General features: G+C 36.7%; 5 protein-coding genes across 5 annotated transcripts; 3 read left to right on the top strand and 2 right to left on the bottom strand.

Annotated features, from left to right (window-relative positions):
* Nucleotides 1-3,196: 3,196 nt before the first annotated feature.
* On the top strand, nt 3,197-7,136 carry LOC142524434 (BTB/POZ domain-containing protein POB1-like). The gene is made up of 6 exons (XM_075628436.1): nt 3,197-3,601; nt 4,389-4,550; nt 4,784-4,902; nt 4,992-5,055; nt 5,447-5,726; nt 6,019-7,136. The coding sequence occupies exons 1-6, from the start codon at nt 3,400-3,402 to the stop codon at nt 6,848-6,850; spliced, it is 1,659 nt and encodes a 552-aa protein (XP_075484551.1). The 5' UTR covers nt 3,197-3,399; the 3' UTR covers nt 6,851-7,136.
* Nucleotides 7,137-8,530: 1,394 nt separating this feature from the next.
* LOC142523950 (uncharacterized) lies at nt 8,531-9,097 on the bottom strand. Its single transcript, XM_075627682.1, has one exon. The coding sequence runs from the start codon at nt 9,095-9,097 to the stop codon at nt 8,531-8,533; it is 567 nt and encodes a 188-aa protein (XP_075483797.1).
* A 15-nt stretch (nt 9,098-9,112) lies between these two features.
* Nucleotides 9,113-9,893, bottom strand: LOC142523949 (uncharacterized). Its single transcript, XM_075627680.1, has 2 exons — nt 9,691-9,893; nt 9,113-9,602 (listed from the first exon to the last, which is right to left on the bottom strand). The coding sequence occupies exons 1-2, from the start codon at nt 9,891-9,893 to the stop codon at nt 9,113-9,115; spliced, it is 693 nt and encodes a 230-aa protein (XP_075483795.1).
* A 2,264-nt stretch (nt 9,894-12,157) lies between these two features.
* LOC142523948 (uncharacterized) lies at nt 12,158-13,162 on the top strand. Its single transcript, XM_075627679.1, is given in 4 exon segments — nt 12,158-12,361; nt 12,363-12,674; nt 12,676-12,956; nt 12,958-13,162. Coding segments are annotated over 4 exon segments (1,002 nt in total).
* Nucleotides 13,163-14,141: 979 nt separating this feature from the next.
* LOC142523947 (uncharacterized) lies at nt 14,142-15,095 on the top strand. The gene has a single exon (XM_075627678.1). It carries the CDS (start codon nt 14,142-14,144, stop codon nt 15,093-15,095), a length of 954 nt encoding a protein of 317 aa, XP_075483793.1.
* The last annotated feature ends 3,282 nt before the right edge of the window (nt 15,096-18,377 follow it).

Raw genomic sequence — 18,377 nt, 5'->3', positions numbered from 1 at the left:
ACAAGTTTGTACCTTTTCCAATAGTATAAATTGTAGCAAATAAAAATCTCAATTTTTACTTTAAAGTTCAAATTATCCAATTTTGAGATCGACAAATTCAATTTTTTTAAATAAAAAAAAAATATCAATCATGATCGAAGCTTGCCATGATAATAGCTAATGCCCATCAATCGATATGAACTAGTAGTAGTCACATGATCATAAAATCTCAAAAACGTGTTTGCCAACTAGATCGAATATAAATAGAGACGATATTCGGGTTATCTTAAATTAAATCAAAACCTCCTAACACCCTAGCTATTTGCCTAGTTATCCAAGATCATGAAAAATGTTACTTGAATTCTGGAAAATTTGGAGTAGAGTTGAAAGGGAACCAACTCTTTGTTTCTGCCACTGTTGTTAAATAGTATGCCACTCTTTTTTTATCATGAATTTTAATATGAGTAATATGAGTTTTATTTTCGTTACATGTGCCATGTAGGAGATAATCAGTACCAAATAAATCATATTCGATGAATTTAGTAGTTTTGAGAAGAAAAACTTTTATATATATATATATATATAAAGTTATTATATGAAAACCAAATTTTGACAAGGTACATTGATATAACTCAAAACAAATCAACTTAAAAGAATAAAACTATAATTTTTCCTTATATTATATTTACTTTATACTATTATATATATGATAATAATAATAATATAATAATAATAATAATAACAACAACAATATTCATTGATGTATATTAACTAGAGTAACTCTTTGTGAGACGATCTCACAAATCTTTATCTGTGAGACGAGTCAACCCTACCGATATTCATAATAAAAAATAATACTCTTAGCATAAAAGTAATACTTTTTCGTGGATGACCCAAATAAGATATCTGTCTCACAAAATACGACCTGTGAGACCGTCTCACACAAGTTTTTGCCTATAACTATTGATATATTGACAAATTAGTGTACATGAACTATTGTAAACGACTTAATTTATAGTAGATTATTTATAAATTGACACATTTGTGCATTAACTAATGTAAATTGTTTAATTGGTAGATGATAAAGCTAAAAAATCAATTTATCTAACTTAAATAGTTTTTAATTCCAATTACAATTAATAAATTCAATTAGATACACATTTTTATTTGCAAGATTATTTAATTTATTTTAATGATTAATTTTTTAAAAAACATTATATTTATTTAAAAAAATATGACGATAAATAATTATCAACTCCGATATACAATTAATTTTTTTCTCATACTGATAAAAATATAATAAATAAGTATCTCTCAAGAGGGACCCGAGGTACTTTTTCAGACTAAAGAAGCAAAAATAATCATCATTTTATTTTTTCAAAATCTGATATTAATATGTTGGAATAAGGAAAATGTTCAAAGAAAGTTATAAATCATGAAAAAGAGAAATCTCTTGAAAAAAATGATATTGGTGTTTGGCCATCGAACCACCGATAGGACAACACATGAAAAATCTCACTCATTTCTCGTTTACGTAACTCCAATGGCAGTAAGTTTTTGCACTTGATATTGGAATTTCTGGTAAGTTTCGTGGTTTTTCGACAATTGTATTTTAAAATAAATATAAACAAAAAATATTTATTTTGTTATATTTTTATCGGTATATTAAAATATATTTTAGATGTATATATAATTTGTTTACTAATTAGGCCGTGTTTGATGAATGAGATAAAATCAAGATGGTTGACTAATCAGCACTTATCTCACGTTCGGTTGGTTGTTATCCAGACCAAACACCATATACTTTATCACACAAAATTAATTATCTATGCACCTCAATTATTTATCAATTTTACAATTATTCTATCTCAAATGATACCTAAGTTATAATTTTAGAAATATATAATTATAAAATTATAATATAGATAGAGAATAAAATATCATTTATTATATATTTGTAACATTTGAAAATATATTATATTCAGTATATAATTTATGAATTGATATATATTTGTGTTAATTAATAATTTACCATTTTATATCAAGATACTTATATATTATAATATAATTTTTAAATAAATATAAATATTTACAATTTTAATCATAAAATAGATTTTAAAAATAAAATATGTATTTAGTTAAATTAAGGATAAAATTGATTTTTTAGTTGGATTATATATCAAGTAATTTACAATATCTCATGCATCAATTTGTCAATGTATCAAGAGTATGTGTATCAATTAAATTTGTGGTGGTCAACATAGAAAATATATTTGAACAACACTGTTTTAGAGAATGAATTTTGCATTTTAATTATGGATTGGGTCAACCGTCTCATAGATAAAAATCGGTGAGATTGTCTCACAAGATACATACTCTTATGATAATAATAATTTTTAACATTGCCGATATCTTTGGTGCGCTTTGGATAAATCTCAATTATCAACGTAATAATATGCAAATTATACTGATCGGGTAAGCCACATGCCCAATATAACATGCTCAAAGATGGGATGACTGAGAAAAGGAGATATTGAACATTGACCTCTTGGTAAGAGGGCATCATACCTACCATTCGAGCTACCTCTAATTATTGAAATGATTGAAGGTTGTGCTTGGAATATTGATAAATTTGATATGATTAATGAATTTCAAATTTATTGATGTCAAATTATTTGATTTGCTAATGGACGTTTGCATTGATAAATTTGATATGATCCTTTATGATTTGCTTTGATGGAAACAATTCAAATGGATTTTCAAATCGAATTTATATTAAGATAAACAATTTCAATGATAATTGTGATGTATTTTAAATACAAATAAGATATGTGTTATTCGAAATACATCATTCAAATTCTTCCACAACCAAATGCATCAATTCAAGAGTAATCGAAATGATTTTCCAATTCACTCTGAATTATATTATATAATTTCAAGAATAATTATATGGGTGAATTTCAAATATAATCTATATGAGTGCCATTTAAAATATATTCATCAAATTAAATAAAATCATTTTCTCCAAAATCAAATTCATTTATTTAAATACAATCAAAAAGAAAATTCATAACCTACCCTTTTTTTGGGTCATATTCGAATAAAAATAATTATTAACAATACATTTATAATAAAATGCCATTTTTAATTTAAAATGATAAAGAAAAAAGGTAAAAGGATTGTGAAATTAATAAAATAAAGTAAAATTTGGTGAAAATTTTATAAAACACCAAGGCTTCCGTTGCGTCTCTCTCTTTTTCCATGTTTTCTTCTGCCCAAATCGTCAGCTTCTCGAAAAATCTGGGAAAATCCGTACTCATTTGTGTTGATACAGTCACATACGACTGAATAAGTGTGCAGATCCTTGCAATTTTGGGCGAATTAAAGTGGGTTTTTTTTTTTTATCCGAATATATTTGTTATGGAATCGGGCAGTTCGTTTGGAAGTGGGTTGCCGGAAAAGTTGTCGGACTTTGCGTTCGCGTTCAATGACGTCAATTTCTCTGATAGGGTTCTTCGGATTGAGGTATTACTCGATGTGCCCGAATCCAAACCCGGCCCCGATGATAGCCTCGCTGTTTGGGCGTGTAACCGGAAGAGGCGTCGCGATGATCAGCTCAATGGTATAACTTTGTAATTTCTCTTTTATGTTGTGGCTAATTTGAATAAATTTGGATTTTATTTGTGGTTGCGATGTATTTGTTTAAATGCATTTCGTTATAATTGCTATTTGGTACATTTTGTTTTTCTATGGATGTTTCTAGCTTGCAATGAGGTAAACTCTGAAGTTTTGTGGGGCTTTAGGATTCGGTCAGAGGTCTTGTTATTGTGCATGTGTTTAATTTTAATTTTTTCTTTTTTTATGGCTTTTTTTGGTCTCTGGGATTTATTTTTGGAGAGTTATTTTAGTAATTTATGTCAAATATTTAATATTTTGGGGAATCATTGACGATTGCTGAATGTGAATTAATGGGTTTTCTTGGTGTTTGTAGAGTCGAATGTTGCGTGTGAAACTGGACATAGAAATAAAATCCTTTTATTTAAGGAGTGTGATTCATGTCTGTGTGATTTTTTAAATCAAGTTGTAGAATCATGTTTTGTTCATTCAAGACTGCAAAGAAGCTTTACCATTTTTGTGAAGTTTGCTGAGTTCGTTTCTGATCAAGGATGGACCACTGGGGCACAGGGTCGATGCTGGGGCTATTCAGCCGAAAGTAACAGTTTTTGATATGTGTTCCCTGTATCAGTTTAACCTTTGGCTCCTGCTGTTTCAATAATATGTGTTCCACTTCCAAAATTTTATGTTTAGAAATGTAATTTTCATGTTTTAATACTCGTTTATGAAGACTTAGCCGTGTAATCTTTGAGGTTACCAAGTTCTTTTTATTAATTGTGATCCATTGACCTCAGCTTTAGAGTTGACGGTGCAACGTGAAGAACAGATCATGACTGGCAATATCCCAGATATGGAAGATGGTGTTACTTATGAAAATGTAGAGGAAGCTGTCGCAATGATTGAGGAGCCACCTGTAAATGTAGCACCGGCTATGAATCTCCTGCCTGACATGACGAGTATTTCCTCATTTGAAGTTCCTCTTTTTTGTTCCCATCTCATGTTGCCCTTTAAAATTCTTCATAGATTTTCAAAAGTTCCTTTAACAATTTGTCACGAATCTTACAAAATGGTTTTACTCCTCTGCCAACTTTTTTCTGATCTATTATTTTGGGTTTACAATATTACATTAACATTGGAATTATGGAGATTACGATTCCAACTATTTGACACATCTATCTGACACTTGTAGGTAATGAAGCTACACAGGTCGATGAAATATCTTCTGGAATGGACTACTCAGCTATCATAGTGAAGACCGTTCACATTAGCTCTCCTATTTTGGCAGCAAAGAGTCCATTCTTTTACAAGGTAGGTCGTCCAGAATGCATTCTATTGTTTTCTTGTTTATTCTTTATTTTTTATTTATATTTATTTTTTCGTTGTTCATTTCTTTCTAGTTATTCTCAAACGGTATGAGAGAGTCAGAGCAGCGACATGTAACTCTACGCGTCCATGCCTCTGGTAAACATAGATACACATCAAGTGTTTATTGCTGCTTATTTTTGGTAATTAGATTGACTTGGACCTTTTATTAAAATTCTTTGAATCTTCAAGTGTTGGATATATCTGGTACTTTGGTTGTATTCTATTCCACAATCCACATAGGGCTTTGTGAAATTGTGTGCCTTTTGAAACTGGATGTCCATTTGTATATTCTTGCATTTTTTTCGTAATCTTTTGAACATAAGGCAACAGTAAATTGATATAGTCGCGACATTATATTCCAATTCAAAAACTGGTATTTTATTGTCCTTGAAGTTCATTAGTGTGACATCATTGCTTTCTCGTTATGTATGATTCCAATGTACATGCTGAACTTTCCTGTTGTTTGGGTCCCCTCTTTGGTGAGCAGAGGAAGCTGCCCTCATGGATTTGCTAAATTTTATGTATAGCAATTCTTTAACAAGAACAACACCATCTGCTTTGTTGGATGTGTTAATGGCTGCTGACAAATACGAGGTTGCATCATGCATGAGGTATTGCAGCCGTCTATTACGGAACATGCCGATGACTTGTGAATCAGCATTGCTTTATTTGGATCTTCCTTCGACTGTTTTGATGGCTGATACAGTTCAGCCACTTACAGATGCTGCCAAGCAATTTCTTGCTGAGCGCTTCAAGGACATGAGCAAGTAAGCTCCTGGCTATTGTGTTAAAGATATGCATTTTTCAATTTGTGGTTGACTATTTACTTTCTTTATATTTGTATTTTGCAATTTGCGTCTGCTAATTAAAGTAGTGATTTTGTTTCTCTCTAACTTACAATCCAATCGATTTCTCTTCAACAATACAATCTGATTAGATTAGATTGCCTTGCCAGGAAACGAAGAATGTCTCTGACTATTAATTAGTTTACCTTGGATTGTTCAGTGCAATTTTTTAAAGGTTTTACTGCCTGAAGAGGCTATTTTGTACAATTACCAGGTTTCAGGAAGAAGTTCTCAACCTGCCTTTATCTGGTATTGAGGCAATTCTGGCCAGTGATGATCTTCAGGTAGCTTCAGAGGATGCTATCTTAGATTTTGTGCTGAAATGGGCTCGAATACATTACCCAAAGCTGGAGGAACGCCGTGAAATATTGAGCACACGTCTCATTCGCCTGATTCGTTTTCCATGCATGAGTTGCCGAAAGCTGAAAAAGGTCCTAACTTGCAGTGACTTTGACCCTGAACTTACTTCCAAGGTTATACTGGATGCCCTTTTTTTCAAGGCAGAAGCTCCATACCGGCAACGCTCTCTGGTGGTAGAGGGCAATGCTTCATTCCGCCGTTTTGCAGAGCGTGCATATAAATACCGACCCGTCAAGATTGTTGAATTTGAGTTACCTCGTCAACAGTGTACAGTGTATCTGGATCTAAAGCGAGAGGAGTGTACAGACCTCTTTCCTTCTGGTCGAGTCTACTCGCAAGCTTTTCACTTGAGAGGGCAAGGATTTTTCTTGTCGGCCCATTGCAATATGGACCAACAGAGTTCTTTCCATTGTTTCGGGCTGTTTTTAGGTATGCAAGAGAAGGGATCGGACACCTTCACAGTTGACTACGAGTTCGCGTCTAGGACAAAACCCTCCGAGGAGTTTGTGAGCAAGTATAAAGGAAATTACAACTTTACTGGAGGAAAGGCTGTTGGATACAGAAACTTATTTGGTGTTCCATGGACCGCTTTCATAGCAGAAGACAGCCCTTTTTTCATCAATAGGATTCTCCATCTAAGGGCAGAACTAACTATCAAACCACGAGTTTTTCTTGATAATATGTGAGGAAAGCTTTGTTTACCGATTCGATCGACTGTGTTTTTAGAGTCGAGAGATCGGGTTGTGATTTTTGTATGCCTCATTCTGCCTGGGATGGTTGAGATAACTTTTGTTGGAACTTGTGCATATATCCCATGAAGGTAGTTTTGCCCTAGTCTTTCATTTTACTTACGCGGTCGGGCGTGAGTTGTGCACATCTGTAGATAATTCGTCTACCATGTATACAATACAATGCCAGAAGCATGATGTTGAGTAATCCATCCTCTAAATTTTTAAATTTTCTATTTAAGAATATCTTTTGTGCAAGTATAGAGTAAAATATAATTTAGGCCCTCTAATATGGGAAACTTTTTTTTTAAAGGGTTTTGCCTCCTAAAATGAATGGATCATTGCATGTGCTATATATAGTTATGTACCATATATTATGAGTTAGTTAATGTTCGTTTCTCTTGTGAGACGATCTCACGAATCTTTATATGTGAGACGAGTTAACTGTATCGATATTCACGATAAAAAGTAATATTCTTAGTATAAAAATGTAATATTTTTTCATGGATGATCAGTCTCACAAAATAAAATACGACATTGAGATAGTATCACACAAGTTTTTGATTAGGGATATTTGATTTTTTATCTGTTTTTTTTTTTCTCTAAATATAATAAAAATGTTATTTAAAGATTTCTTTGGAGCATTATGGGTTATTAAGAAAATTAATATTTTTATTGATAAATTATTATGTGATGGGTAATTACAAAGATAAATATGGAAAATAAATTTAATGCACTGATTTATTATCCTTTTTTTTAATAAGTAAAATTACAATATTTTACATACAAGGTGAATCACATACAACAACACACATGCATGTTCAAAGTGCCGGTTTCAGTCATCTTCACTTAGCTCGTGCAATTATTAACATGGTGAAAAGAAGACAAATGTGGAATTCTTTAAGATGAAACTTTAAGGACAATAATCAAATATTTAGTTGTAATTATTATTTATCCATTAACTAATTTATTTGTCATTCATCAATTAAATCAGTGCATAAAAAACACATTATTATCCATAATATATAACTTTTATTTATATTCATTAATGAACGAAAACGTAAATTTAAATTTACAAACTTATCATAAATTTAATGGGTCAAATCTAAATTTGTTTTTGAGTTCACTACATAAAGTCAACATTTTGACTTTAATAACGAATATGGGTCCCAACCCTAAATGAATTATTGATTTCACTACACAAGTCAACATTTTGACTTTAATTTTTTTTCTCTTTTTTCTTTTGGTATATAAAAGATCAAATTGTATGATGAAGCCATCTCCAACCCATAAATCTATTTTGGTGCAGTTTTTACACCAAAATAGTGCAGTTTCTACACCAAATATAACATTCATCTCCAACTCATTTACTTCAAATCTTACACTAAAAAATATATTCCTAGAATATTCTTTATGTTTACTATTTATTTATAAATTTAACAATATAATTATAATTAATGTTAACATTAGTATTGTAATTATAATTTTATTTTTATTAATAGTTAAATTTATTTATTTGATTCTTATATATATTAACTCTAATATTTATAATACGAATTAATACAAATGCTTCATTATTAAAATTGACATAATTTTAATACAGATAATTTATTTTTAGAACTTAATATGAATTCAAATTCAAACATCTGAACAACTATATTCCTCCCACAAATGATCAATTAAAGCATTCCGTAGTGCATAGTGAGCATCTTTGTCTTTTATCCTTTTATATCGAGCGATAAATTCTTGAAATCTGATATTCTCATCGACAACCATTTCTACATCCGAAGTTGTTGCTTCTCTCATATCTTCAATGGGTGCGCTAAGGTCACGTTCATCTTCGATAATCATATTGTGCATTATAATACATGCTGCCATTATATCATGTAAATGATGTTTCTTCCAAGCACGTGCTGGAGATGCCACAATTGCAAATCGAGATTGGAGAACACCAACTGCACGCTCCACGTCTTTTCTACAGGACTCTTGTTTCATTGCAAAATATTTCTTTTTTGGACCGTGTGGATCGTGGATAGATTGTTCAATAGTTGACCATTTAGGATAAATACCATCAGCCAAGTAATATCCTGTATCATATTCTTTTCCTCCAATTGTATAATGAGCTCGAGGGGCAATACCTTGTGCGATGTTGGAAAATAGATTGGACGATCCCAAAACATTTATGTCATTATTGGATCCGGGCATACCAAAATATGCATGTCATATCCAAAGGTCGTAGTCAGCTACTGCTTCTAAAATTATTGTTGGAGAACCACTACGACCTACATATTGACCCGCCCAAGCCGTTGGACAATTTTTCCACTTCCAAAGCATGCAATCAAGACTTCCCAACATTCCAGGGAATCCGCGTTCTTTACCAATATAAAGTAACCTGGCAACATCATTGGCAGTAGGAGATCTCAAGTATCGCTCAGCAAAAATTTCCATCACGACTCGAAAAAAGCGTTGCATGCATTGAATTGCAGTTGACTCTCCAATTTTGATATATTCATCCGTAGCATCCGCGGGTAATGCATAAGCTAAAATTCGCAAAGCAGCAGTTGTTTTTTGAATAGTCGATAGCCCGAGACGCCCCACACTATCACTTCTTTGTGTGAAGTAAATATCATGATTCTTTACTTCATCAACTATACGAAGAAAAAGATTTCGAGACATTCGAAATCTCCGTCGGAACATTGCTTCGTTATATCTTGGGTTATCGGCAAAGTAATCGTTGAACAGATTACAGTCGGCAATTTCCCGATCACGGTGAATTACTATATGATCTGGTATTGAACCTCCGTGTGTGACTTCTTGCTCTTGGTGGATAATGTAGGTAGCAACCAACTGTTGATCTTGTGCCTAAAATATTCAATATTGCATTTCGTGCATTATCCAAATTCTCAAAATCATCCATCCAATTAATAGGTGTTTCATCTTCATTATCAGACAATGAAGATGAACTAGATGATGATGCGTGAAATTGGAAATGAGAATTCATTTTCAAGTTTGTGAGAGCGTAGAATGTGGTGTGAGAATCTAGGATATTTCGTCGCATTATATAATAATTTATCAAAAAATATGATCGTTGGATGAGATTGCCTTATCTACAATCTGTCCGTTGAATTAGATTGTGTTATCTACAACCTCATCAGTATTATGTCTTTTGGATGAGATTACAATCTTATCATCATCTTGACCGTTGGATGAGATTGCCTTATCTAGAATATGGCCGTGAGATTGAATTGTGCTATCTACAACCTTATCAGTATTATGACCGTTGGATGAGATTACATATGATTTTGCCCGCTGGATGAGATTACAATCTTATCTTCTTTCTACTATAAGTAAAACATATCTGATTCATGAGATCATCACAGCTTTAATTTTCATTCCAATCAAATCTTTATTCCAAGCAATTCAATGGCTTCAAATTCTAGAACTGCTTCTTACAATGTCGAAGAAGACATAGTCTTATGTCATATGTATCTTGATATATCCCAAAATCCTATAATAGGTATCAATCAATCCAAAGATCAGTTTTGGACTCGTATCGAAGAAGCTTACAACATCAGCAAACCAAACACTCTACAAGTACGTAACAAAAGATCATTGCAGTGTCGCATGAGAAATATACTCCGTGAAGTTGGAAAACTAAGGGGATGCATTCGTCAAATTGAAACTCTCCGCCCAAGTGGCGCATCAGAAGAGGATATTGTAAGTATTTCTTATTCAACTATTTATTAAATTACAAGTTTAATTTCTTATAAGATAATAGTTGGATATTTTCGTACAGTTAAATCGAGCAAAAGATTTGTTCATGCAAGATGCTGATTTTAGTAAAGGCTTCAAATATGATCATGTGTGGTATATTATGAAAGATATGGAGAAATTCTCGAGTGACATCAATCCAATTAGCGCACCAGCAAGAATGCATGTCACAAGTTTGGACTCGTCACAGTCAGATAGCCAGACACCAAATACTCCAATATCAGGTTCTCCTGGATTACCTCCGTTTTCAATTAATTTATGTAGTGATGAAAATGCAGGCAGCACTTCATCCCAGCGACCTCTTGGTGTTAAAAAATCTAATCTAAAGAAAAAAAAAGGACGACAATGTGTTGGAATTGATATCTACAATGAAAGAAGGGCATCGCGATCTTATAAATGTATTACAAAAAGGATCCACTGAACTTCAACAAAGTTATGAGATGAAACTCCTAGCATTGCAAAATGAGCAGCTCAAATTAGCAAATCAACAAAAAAAATTGAAACTAGACAACAACAAATAGCATTAGCAACCCTTCAAGAGTAGAATAAAGTTTTGTACATGGATTTAAGCACGATAGGTGATCCTGAAATGCGCGAAATTGTGCGAAAGGAACGAGCCAAAATTTTGAAAAAAAAAAGAAATGAAGAACATGGACAACACGAAAATGACGCATTTCGGAAATATTTTGGTGATTTTGGAGGATCGGGATCTAATTTAGGAGATTATTGATCATCTATCTTGTTTGTCATTTTTATGTTTTTATTCGCATTGTTATCTTTGTAATTTTCAATTATGTATTATCTTCGAATTTGTATTCCAATTATGTATTATCTTTGTATTTGTATTTCAATTTGGGTATTGTAATTTTAATTTCAAAATTTTTCTGTTGGTTTTTCTGATATTTTATCAATTATATATTTACGAGAGTTAAAAATATCAAAAATAAAATAAAAAACTAGAAATATTTTTAAAAATTTTCTAATATAATTATAATTAATTTATTTGTGTTTTAATTTTTATTATGAATTATATTTTATATCAACACGATTTAATTTTACTCATCAATTATATAATATTATTATTAAAAATATTTAATACATATTTATATTAATTAAAAACATTAAAAAAATTAAAAAAAATAAAACAAAGCCCAAACCCAACGCCAAAATGGCGCTGGGTTTCTCCTCTGCGCCAGAGGAGGGAGGCTGCGCCATTTTGGAGAAATGGCGCAGCCTTCAGCCTTCGTTGGAGTGCAAAACCCTGCGCTATCATAGCGTTTGATAGCGCAGGGTTGGAGATGGCCTGATGATGATAAGTTTCAGATTTTTTGTAAATATTTTTTTTATCTTCGGAAATATATCCAAATATGATTATCTTATTTTCAAATGTTTTAAGAAAATACTTTTGAATGTGCATATTTAAATATATCTAATGCAAATCGATATAAATTTCATAAAATAGAGATTTTTTTCTTTCTAAAAGTTACATTTTCAATGAACTTTTGTTGGGCATTTCCTACTTCATCTTTCTTTTTCTCTCAAATTTTCTCACTTGCCTTCAATGATACCTTAGAATCAGTTCTTCGTGATCATGCCTTAAAAATTCTGATTCATCACTGCCCGCATACCCATGCCCTACACAATGCTCATCTCCCTCCAAGTCTATCAGGAATCAAGGTTTCAGTTGTAAGCGGTAGGCCTAAGAAGCAGAACCCTTTGGAGGAAAGGTGCCAAGTTCAGTGACTTCATAAACCCCCCTAAGACCTTGCCGGTACAGTATTCGAAAAGGGTTCTAATAGTTTACCATAATCTTGGCAACTGGTCTTCTTTCTACTACACTTTACCAGGCTACACAGTGATAAGCCCCGTCATTTGTTTTCTTGTGTATGATTCATCTTTCTCAAGCAGGAAAAAACCATCGAAACTATCAAAACCTGAGCTCGACACAAAGGGAAAGCCTATAATGATTCAATTCAAGAACTGGACGTTTTCCAGGGAAGGGTGGCAATCGCGACAAGAGATGTGCTGCATTTGATGAAAATGGGAACGTGAGTATAAGTGATATAAGCATGACTAGCGAGTGTCAAAGTAGAATCCAAGGCCATTTCTCAGTAGTTATTCCTGTCAAGAAACAAAAGCAAGCGTGGCCCTTTTGGATTGTAGGATTTTTGGGTGGATTTGTGGGATTGATTTTGGTGGGATTTGTTGGAAATCTGGCTGTGAGATGTTTAGTCGGGAAAAGGAGTCAAGACACGATGGAAAAAGAAGCAGACAATGGAGAGTTTCTGCAGACATTGGATTCATAGCAGCAAAATGCCTAGAGCAAAAGTGACAATAACTCAGCCTGTTCTTGAGAGTGCAACTCTCCCAAAAATCCAAAACTTTCATGGTTCGACTGCTCGAACAGAAACCAAAGTTGGTGATACCCCCATTAGAATCCGGGTAAGCATTAACCCGGTTTGTTACTTGGATAGCCGAGATTATGACCCATATGCGTGATATGTTTCCTAAAGACCCGGGCAAGTCTTCTCTTCCCGGGTATTTTGGTTTTACCCGAGCTCTTCGCAAAGCCATCCGGGCGCTTCTCGCCTTCCCGGGCAGAGTTCCCGGGTACATCACCACTTGGGCAACCTCGAGAACTGCATTATCTCGAGAAATGAACCATACTCAAGTGTGATTGATACAAGCAATCCGATCTGTCAGAGCAACTTGGGTGTGGAGTGTCCGAGAAGTCATCAGAAGGTAGTTTGGTAAACCGACTTAGTAGATGTCCCGGAAATCGAGGTAACTACTTATTCTTCTACTATAAATAGCAGGTAGTAATGTCACTTAAAGGATCCGAAAATCTTTGAACTCTAAGCACCATAAATATTTTCTCTCAAATATCACTTGTGTTCATCTTCAACCTGCTGACTTTAGCATCGGAGTGGCTACGTCGGACACCCCTCCGGCGCCCATTCACGAGTTACTTTCTTGTTTGCAGGTGCTAATCCAAGCCATTATCTTCTCTCAAAATTCCCAAACATTACAAATTGTTGATTTGATCCGTTGGAGCTCCCTACCCGGCTCACCCATTTCAGCGGGATCACATCATTGACGCCGTCTGTGGGAAATACTGAGTTCGAGACGTTGATATGGCCCGTACAAGAAGAACCAACCAGGATAATTCTCACGCCCAGGGTGATGGAGGACAGACTTCAAGACAAGCTGGTGCTAATAACACCGGACCAAACCTCATTACCCTGACCCCTGAAGAGTTAAAGAAAATGATGGCCGATGCCATCGTGCAAGCTATGGCCAGGAAGGAGGTCTCTCATCCTGTTACTCCACCCGGAGATAAACAGGGACATGAACAGGGATTTGAGCAGGATCAGGAGCAGGGAGGAGGGAGAATGAGATGGCAGGAGAAGACGAGGAATCCAGCGCCGGGTCCAAATCTCCTACCATGGCAGAGGAATTGTTGGAATTGAGGCAGAAGATGAAGGTCCTGGAAGGACAGTTGGAAAGACGGAGCGTTGCCTGGGCAGTCCCGAGAGGATGCCCGTTTACTGATATCATTGTCCGGGAGCCTCTTCCTGGAAATTTCAAATCTGCGAAGGTGAAAGACTATGATGGCAATGCAGACCCGGAGGAACACCTGGCCAGGTTTGAAAATATGGCCATGTTGCACTGTTACACTGATCGAATCAAGTGCAAGGTGTTCCTAACAACACTGGTGGATTCAGCTCAGAGGTGGTTCGAGGGCTTGACTTCCCAAAGTATCAGCTCCTTTGGAAACTTCCAGAAGGTGTTTTTACACCATTTCAGCAGCAGTAAAAAGTACAAAAAGACTGCTTTTAGTCTTTTTGAAGTTAAGCAGTGCCCAGAAGAGAGTTTAAGAGCCTATATCAGAAGGTTCAACAGAGTGGCCCTAGACGTCCCCACACTTGCCACTGAAACAAAGACTACTGTATTCACCCAGGGTTTGAGAGAGGGTGAATTCTTCAAGTCACTGACTAAGAAGGTGCCGGGGGATTTCGAGGATCTATTGTCACGAGCAGAAAAATACATCAATATGGAGGAGGCACAGAAACAGAAGAGGGAAGCTGTGAGAAAGGAAAGAGGAGACCGGGTGTCTAAACCTGAGGAGAGGGTACAGAAGAGAGGCAATACAGGGCACTTTTCTCATAACGTGCCTCTGAAAATTGCTCGGGAGAGGGAAGTGCAGGAGTGCAGCAGAGATTTGGCCCCGGATCATCAGTTATCCCGGCCAGAGAAGAGTGGATTTTGCTCTTTTCACAAAGTGTGCCACCATAACACTGAAAACTGCAAGGCACTGAAGGGGAATTATGTCTCACCTTCCATCCCGGACCCAGCAACAATAGCCAGAGGCCGAGAATACCACCTTGGACGTCTCGGCAACCAGGATCCGGCGCCCGAGGAGAAAGTGTGAGGAATATCCCGAGGATTGAACCCAATAGAAGAAGGGAGCCTGAGCCCGAGAGAAAAAAGAATTCGCCCCCTGCCACGGGAATGATTAAAATGATATTAGGAGGCTCCACTGATGGAGACTCCAACCAGGCAAGGAAGTTGAGAAGTATGAGGGAGTGTTTGGAGGTGGAGGGAGCAAGAAGGAATGAGGCGGTCATCAGTTTTGGCCCGGAAGATTTGAGAGTCTGCCCCACAACGATGCCCTGGTGATCCAAGCCCGAGTGGCAAATTATGATATTCTACGAGTCTTCGTGGACTCGGGCAGTTCTGTAAATATAATTTTTAAGGATGCTTTTTTGCAGATGGATTTGCAGGGCTATCACCTGGAGACTGTGGAAACTGCCCTCTTTGGTTTCGCTGGCCATGTGGTTTACCTAGAAGGGGAGATTGTTCTGCCATTAACCTTGGGTTCTCAAGATCTTAAAAGGACGGTGATGACTTCATTTACCGTAGTGGACTCCCCATCATCGTATAATATCATTCTTGGTAGACCGGCTATGAACGAGTTGAGAGCCGTAGCATCCACCTACCACCAGAAGATAAAGTTTCCAGTGGGAGCCCGGATGGGAGAAGTCCAGGGAGATCAGCCATCTTCTCGGAAATGCTACGTGGAGGCAGTCCGGGCTGATCAGAGCAAGACGAGGAGGGAAGAGGGAAGAGGGCAAGGGTGGATGGAGTAGAAGGAGGAGGAGAGGTGCACTTTGTAGCAGAGGAGGAGCAGGAAGTAGTAGAAGTCGGACCAGGCCAACAAATCCGGGTGGCTAGGGATCTCAGTGCATCTACCCGAGTTAGTTTAATTAACTATTTAAAAGCTAATATCCATATGTTTGCTTGGTCCCAGCAGGAATTGACAGGGATTTCTCCCCTGATAGCGGAGCATCAATTAAACATTCTCCCGGGGTCTCACCCGGTGAAGCAAAAAAAGAGACACTTTGGTCCTGAGAAGGACAAAGTTATTGATGAACAAGTAAAGGAGCTCCTGAAGGCTGGCCACATTCGAGAAATTCAATTCCCTTCGTGGCTCTCGAATGTGGTCTTGGTGCCCAAGTCTACCGGAAAGTGGCGCATGTGCGTAGAATTCCGCGATCTTAATAAAGCCTGTCCCAAGGATCATTATCCTCTGCCTCGCATTGATCAACTGGTGGATTCCACATCAGGCTTCGAGTTGATAAGCTTCATGGACGCGTACCAGGGGTATCATCAAATCCCCCTGGCCAAGAGTGACCAAGATAAAGCCAGCTTCATCACCTCGGGAGGTACATTCTGTTATATTGTAATGACTTTCGGGTTGAAGAATGCAGGGGCAACATACCAGCGTCTGATGAACAAAGTCTTCGAAAAGCAATTGGGGAGGAATGTGGAAGTCTATGTGGATGATATTCTCGGCAAAACCCGGGAGTTGGCAAGCTTTATTAGTGATCTGGAAGAAACTTTTGCCACTCTCATGCAGTACGGGATCAAGCTCAACCCTGCCAAGTGTATTTTCGGCGTAAAGAGTGGCAAATTCCTGGGATTCATAGTGACGGATCGGGGGATCGAGGTAAATCAGGAAAAATTCAAGTCTGTGCTATGCATGCCATCTCCCCGATCTGTCAAGGAAGTGCAGAAGTTGACCTGGAGAATTGCTTCCCTGTCTCGATTTATTTCCCGGTCAGCACATCGGAGTTATCCTTTCTTTCAAGTCTTGAGGAAGGCCCAGCAATTTGGATGGGATGATAAATGTGAACATGCCTTCCAAGACTTGAAAATTCACCTTGCAGAACTTCCTGTTTTGGTGAAGCCGGAGCCCGGGGAGAAATTGTATGTCTATTTGTCTACTACAGAGTATGCTGTCAGCTCGGTTTTAATAAAAGAAGAAGGCTCCAATCAAAAGCCTGTTTATTATGTCAGTCATGCTCTAAGAGGACCCGAGCTCCGGTACAGTGAAGTAGAGAAGATCGCTCTCGCCTTGATCATGACTGCCCGGAAGCTAAGACCTTACTTCCTGTCACATCAAATAATTGTTCTTTCCAACAATCCTCTTGGCAGGATCATGACTCACTCTGAGGTATCCAGGCGTATGGTCAAGTGGACAGTAGAGTTGGGGGAGTATGACATTGAATACAAACCTCGGGTGGCCATCAAAGCACAAGCTCTTTCAGATTTTTTATCCGAGATGGTCCAGCCCAATGAAGAGGAAGTGTGGAGAGTATTCGTGGATGGGGCGTCTAGCCTTGCTGGATGCGGAGTAGGGCTAGTGATAATATCTCCCCCGGGAGAAAAGATTAAGCTGGCACTTAGAATTGACTCCCGGGTAACGAACAATGAGGCTGAGTATGAGGCTGTCCTGGCTGGTATCCAAGCCGCTCGGGAAGTCGGGGCTTCCCGGATCATTCTATATTCCGATTCACAACTCATTACTCAGCAAATAAAGGGCGTGTATGAGGCTAAGGACGACAGGATGCTAAAATATTTACAGCTCATCAAAGCCCGAGCAGAGGTTTTTATAGATTGGGGTATTGAACAAATACCCCGGGAAGAAAATAATGAGGCAGATACTCTGGCAAAAATGGCTGCTTCTTTGTCAAAAGTTAATACCCGAGAGGTCTTGCGTGTTTCCCGTTTGATTATTTCTACTGAGGAAGAAATATTACCAGAATCAAAGGACTGCTGGATGACGCCTCTGATCAAGTTCATAATAAATAATGAGTTGCCTGAAGATAGAGCTCGAGCTCAGAAAACTAAGAGACAAGCTCCCAGGTTTGTTCTCTTAAATAACGTTTTGTACAGAAGATCATTCCAGGGACCTCTTTTGAAATGCTTATCTGAGAAAGAGGTGGATTATGTCCTCCGAGAAATTCATGAGGGTTGTTGTGCCGAGCACCTCGGAGGAATATCTTTGGCACGAAAAACAATGCTTCCCGGTTTCTGGTGGCCAACTTTAAGTCAAGATGCTGCTAGGGTGGTTCAAACTTGTGAAGGCTGTCAACATCATTCGAATTTCAAACACAGCCCTGCTACCCTCATGAAGCCTATTTGGGCATCTTGCCCCTTTGATCAATGGGGACATGGATATTGTGGGTCCTTTCCCCATTGCCCGGGCTCAGAAAAAATTCTTGTTAGTTGCCGTTGACTACTTCTCCAAGTGGGTAGAAGCTGAGCCCTTGGCAAGAATAACCGAGCAGGAAGTATTGAAGTTTTTATGGAAAAGCATCGTATGCCGATTTGGAGTGCCCAGGAAACTAATCTCAGATAATGGGAGGCA

The sequence above is a fragment of the Primulina tabacum genome, chromosome 14 (assembly GCF_025594145.1).
Source record: "Primulina tabacum isolate GXHZ01 chromosome 14, ASM2559414v2, whole genome shotgun sequence".
NCBI classification, from domain to species: domain Eukaryota; kingdom Viridiplantae; phylum Streptophyta; class Magnoliopsida; order Lamiales; family Gesneriaceae; genus Primulina; species Primulina tabacum.
Note: the sequence above shows the minus strand (reverse complement) of the source record. Positions and strands in the feature narration are given on the sequence as shown.

Excerpts from the sequence above, each read along its gene's own strand:
- LOC142523949 (XM_075627680.1), bottom strand. The coding sequence starts at position 9,893 with ATGAATTCTCATTTCCAATTTCACGCATCATCATCTAGTTCATCTTCA. Across the intron at positions 9,603-9,690 it reads GCAAGAAGTCACACACGGAG|ATATAACGAAGCAATGTTCC; the intron begins GTTCAATACCAG and ends CGATAACCCAAG.
- LOC142523950 (XM_075627682.1), bottom strand. The coding sequence starts at position 9,097 with ATGCCCGGATCCAATAATGACATAAATGTTTTGGGATCGTCCAATCTA.
- LOC142524434 (XM_075628436.1), top strand. The coding sequence starts at position 3,400 with ATGGAATCGGGCAGTTCGTTTGGAAGTGGGTTGCCGGAAAAGTTGTCG. Across the intron at positions 4,903-4,991 it reads AGAGTCCATTCTTTTACAAG|TTATTCTCAAACGGTATGAG; the intron begins GTAGGTCGTCCA and ends ATTTCTTTCTAG. Across the intron at positions 5,056-5,446 it reads TCTACGCGTCCATGCCTCTG|AGGAAGCTGCCCTCATGGAT; the intron begins GTAAACATAGAT and ends TTTGGTGAGCAG.
- LOC142523947 (XM_075627678.1), top strand. The coding sequence starts at position 14,142 with ATGAAGGTCCTGGAAGGACAGTTGGAAAGACGGAGCGTTGCCTGGGCA.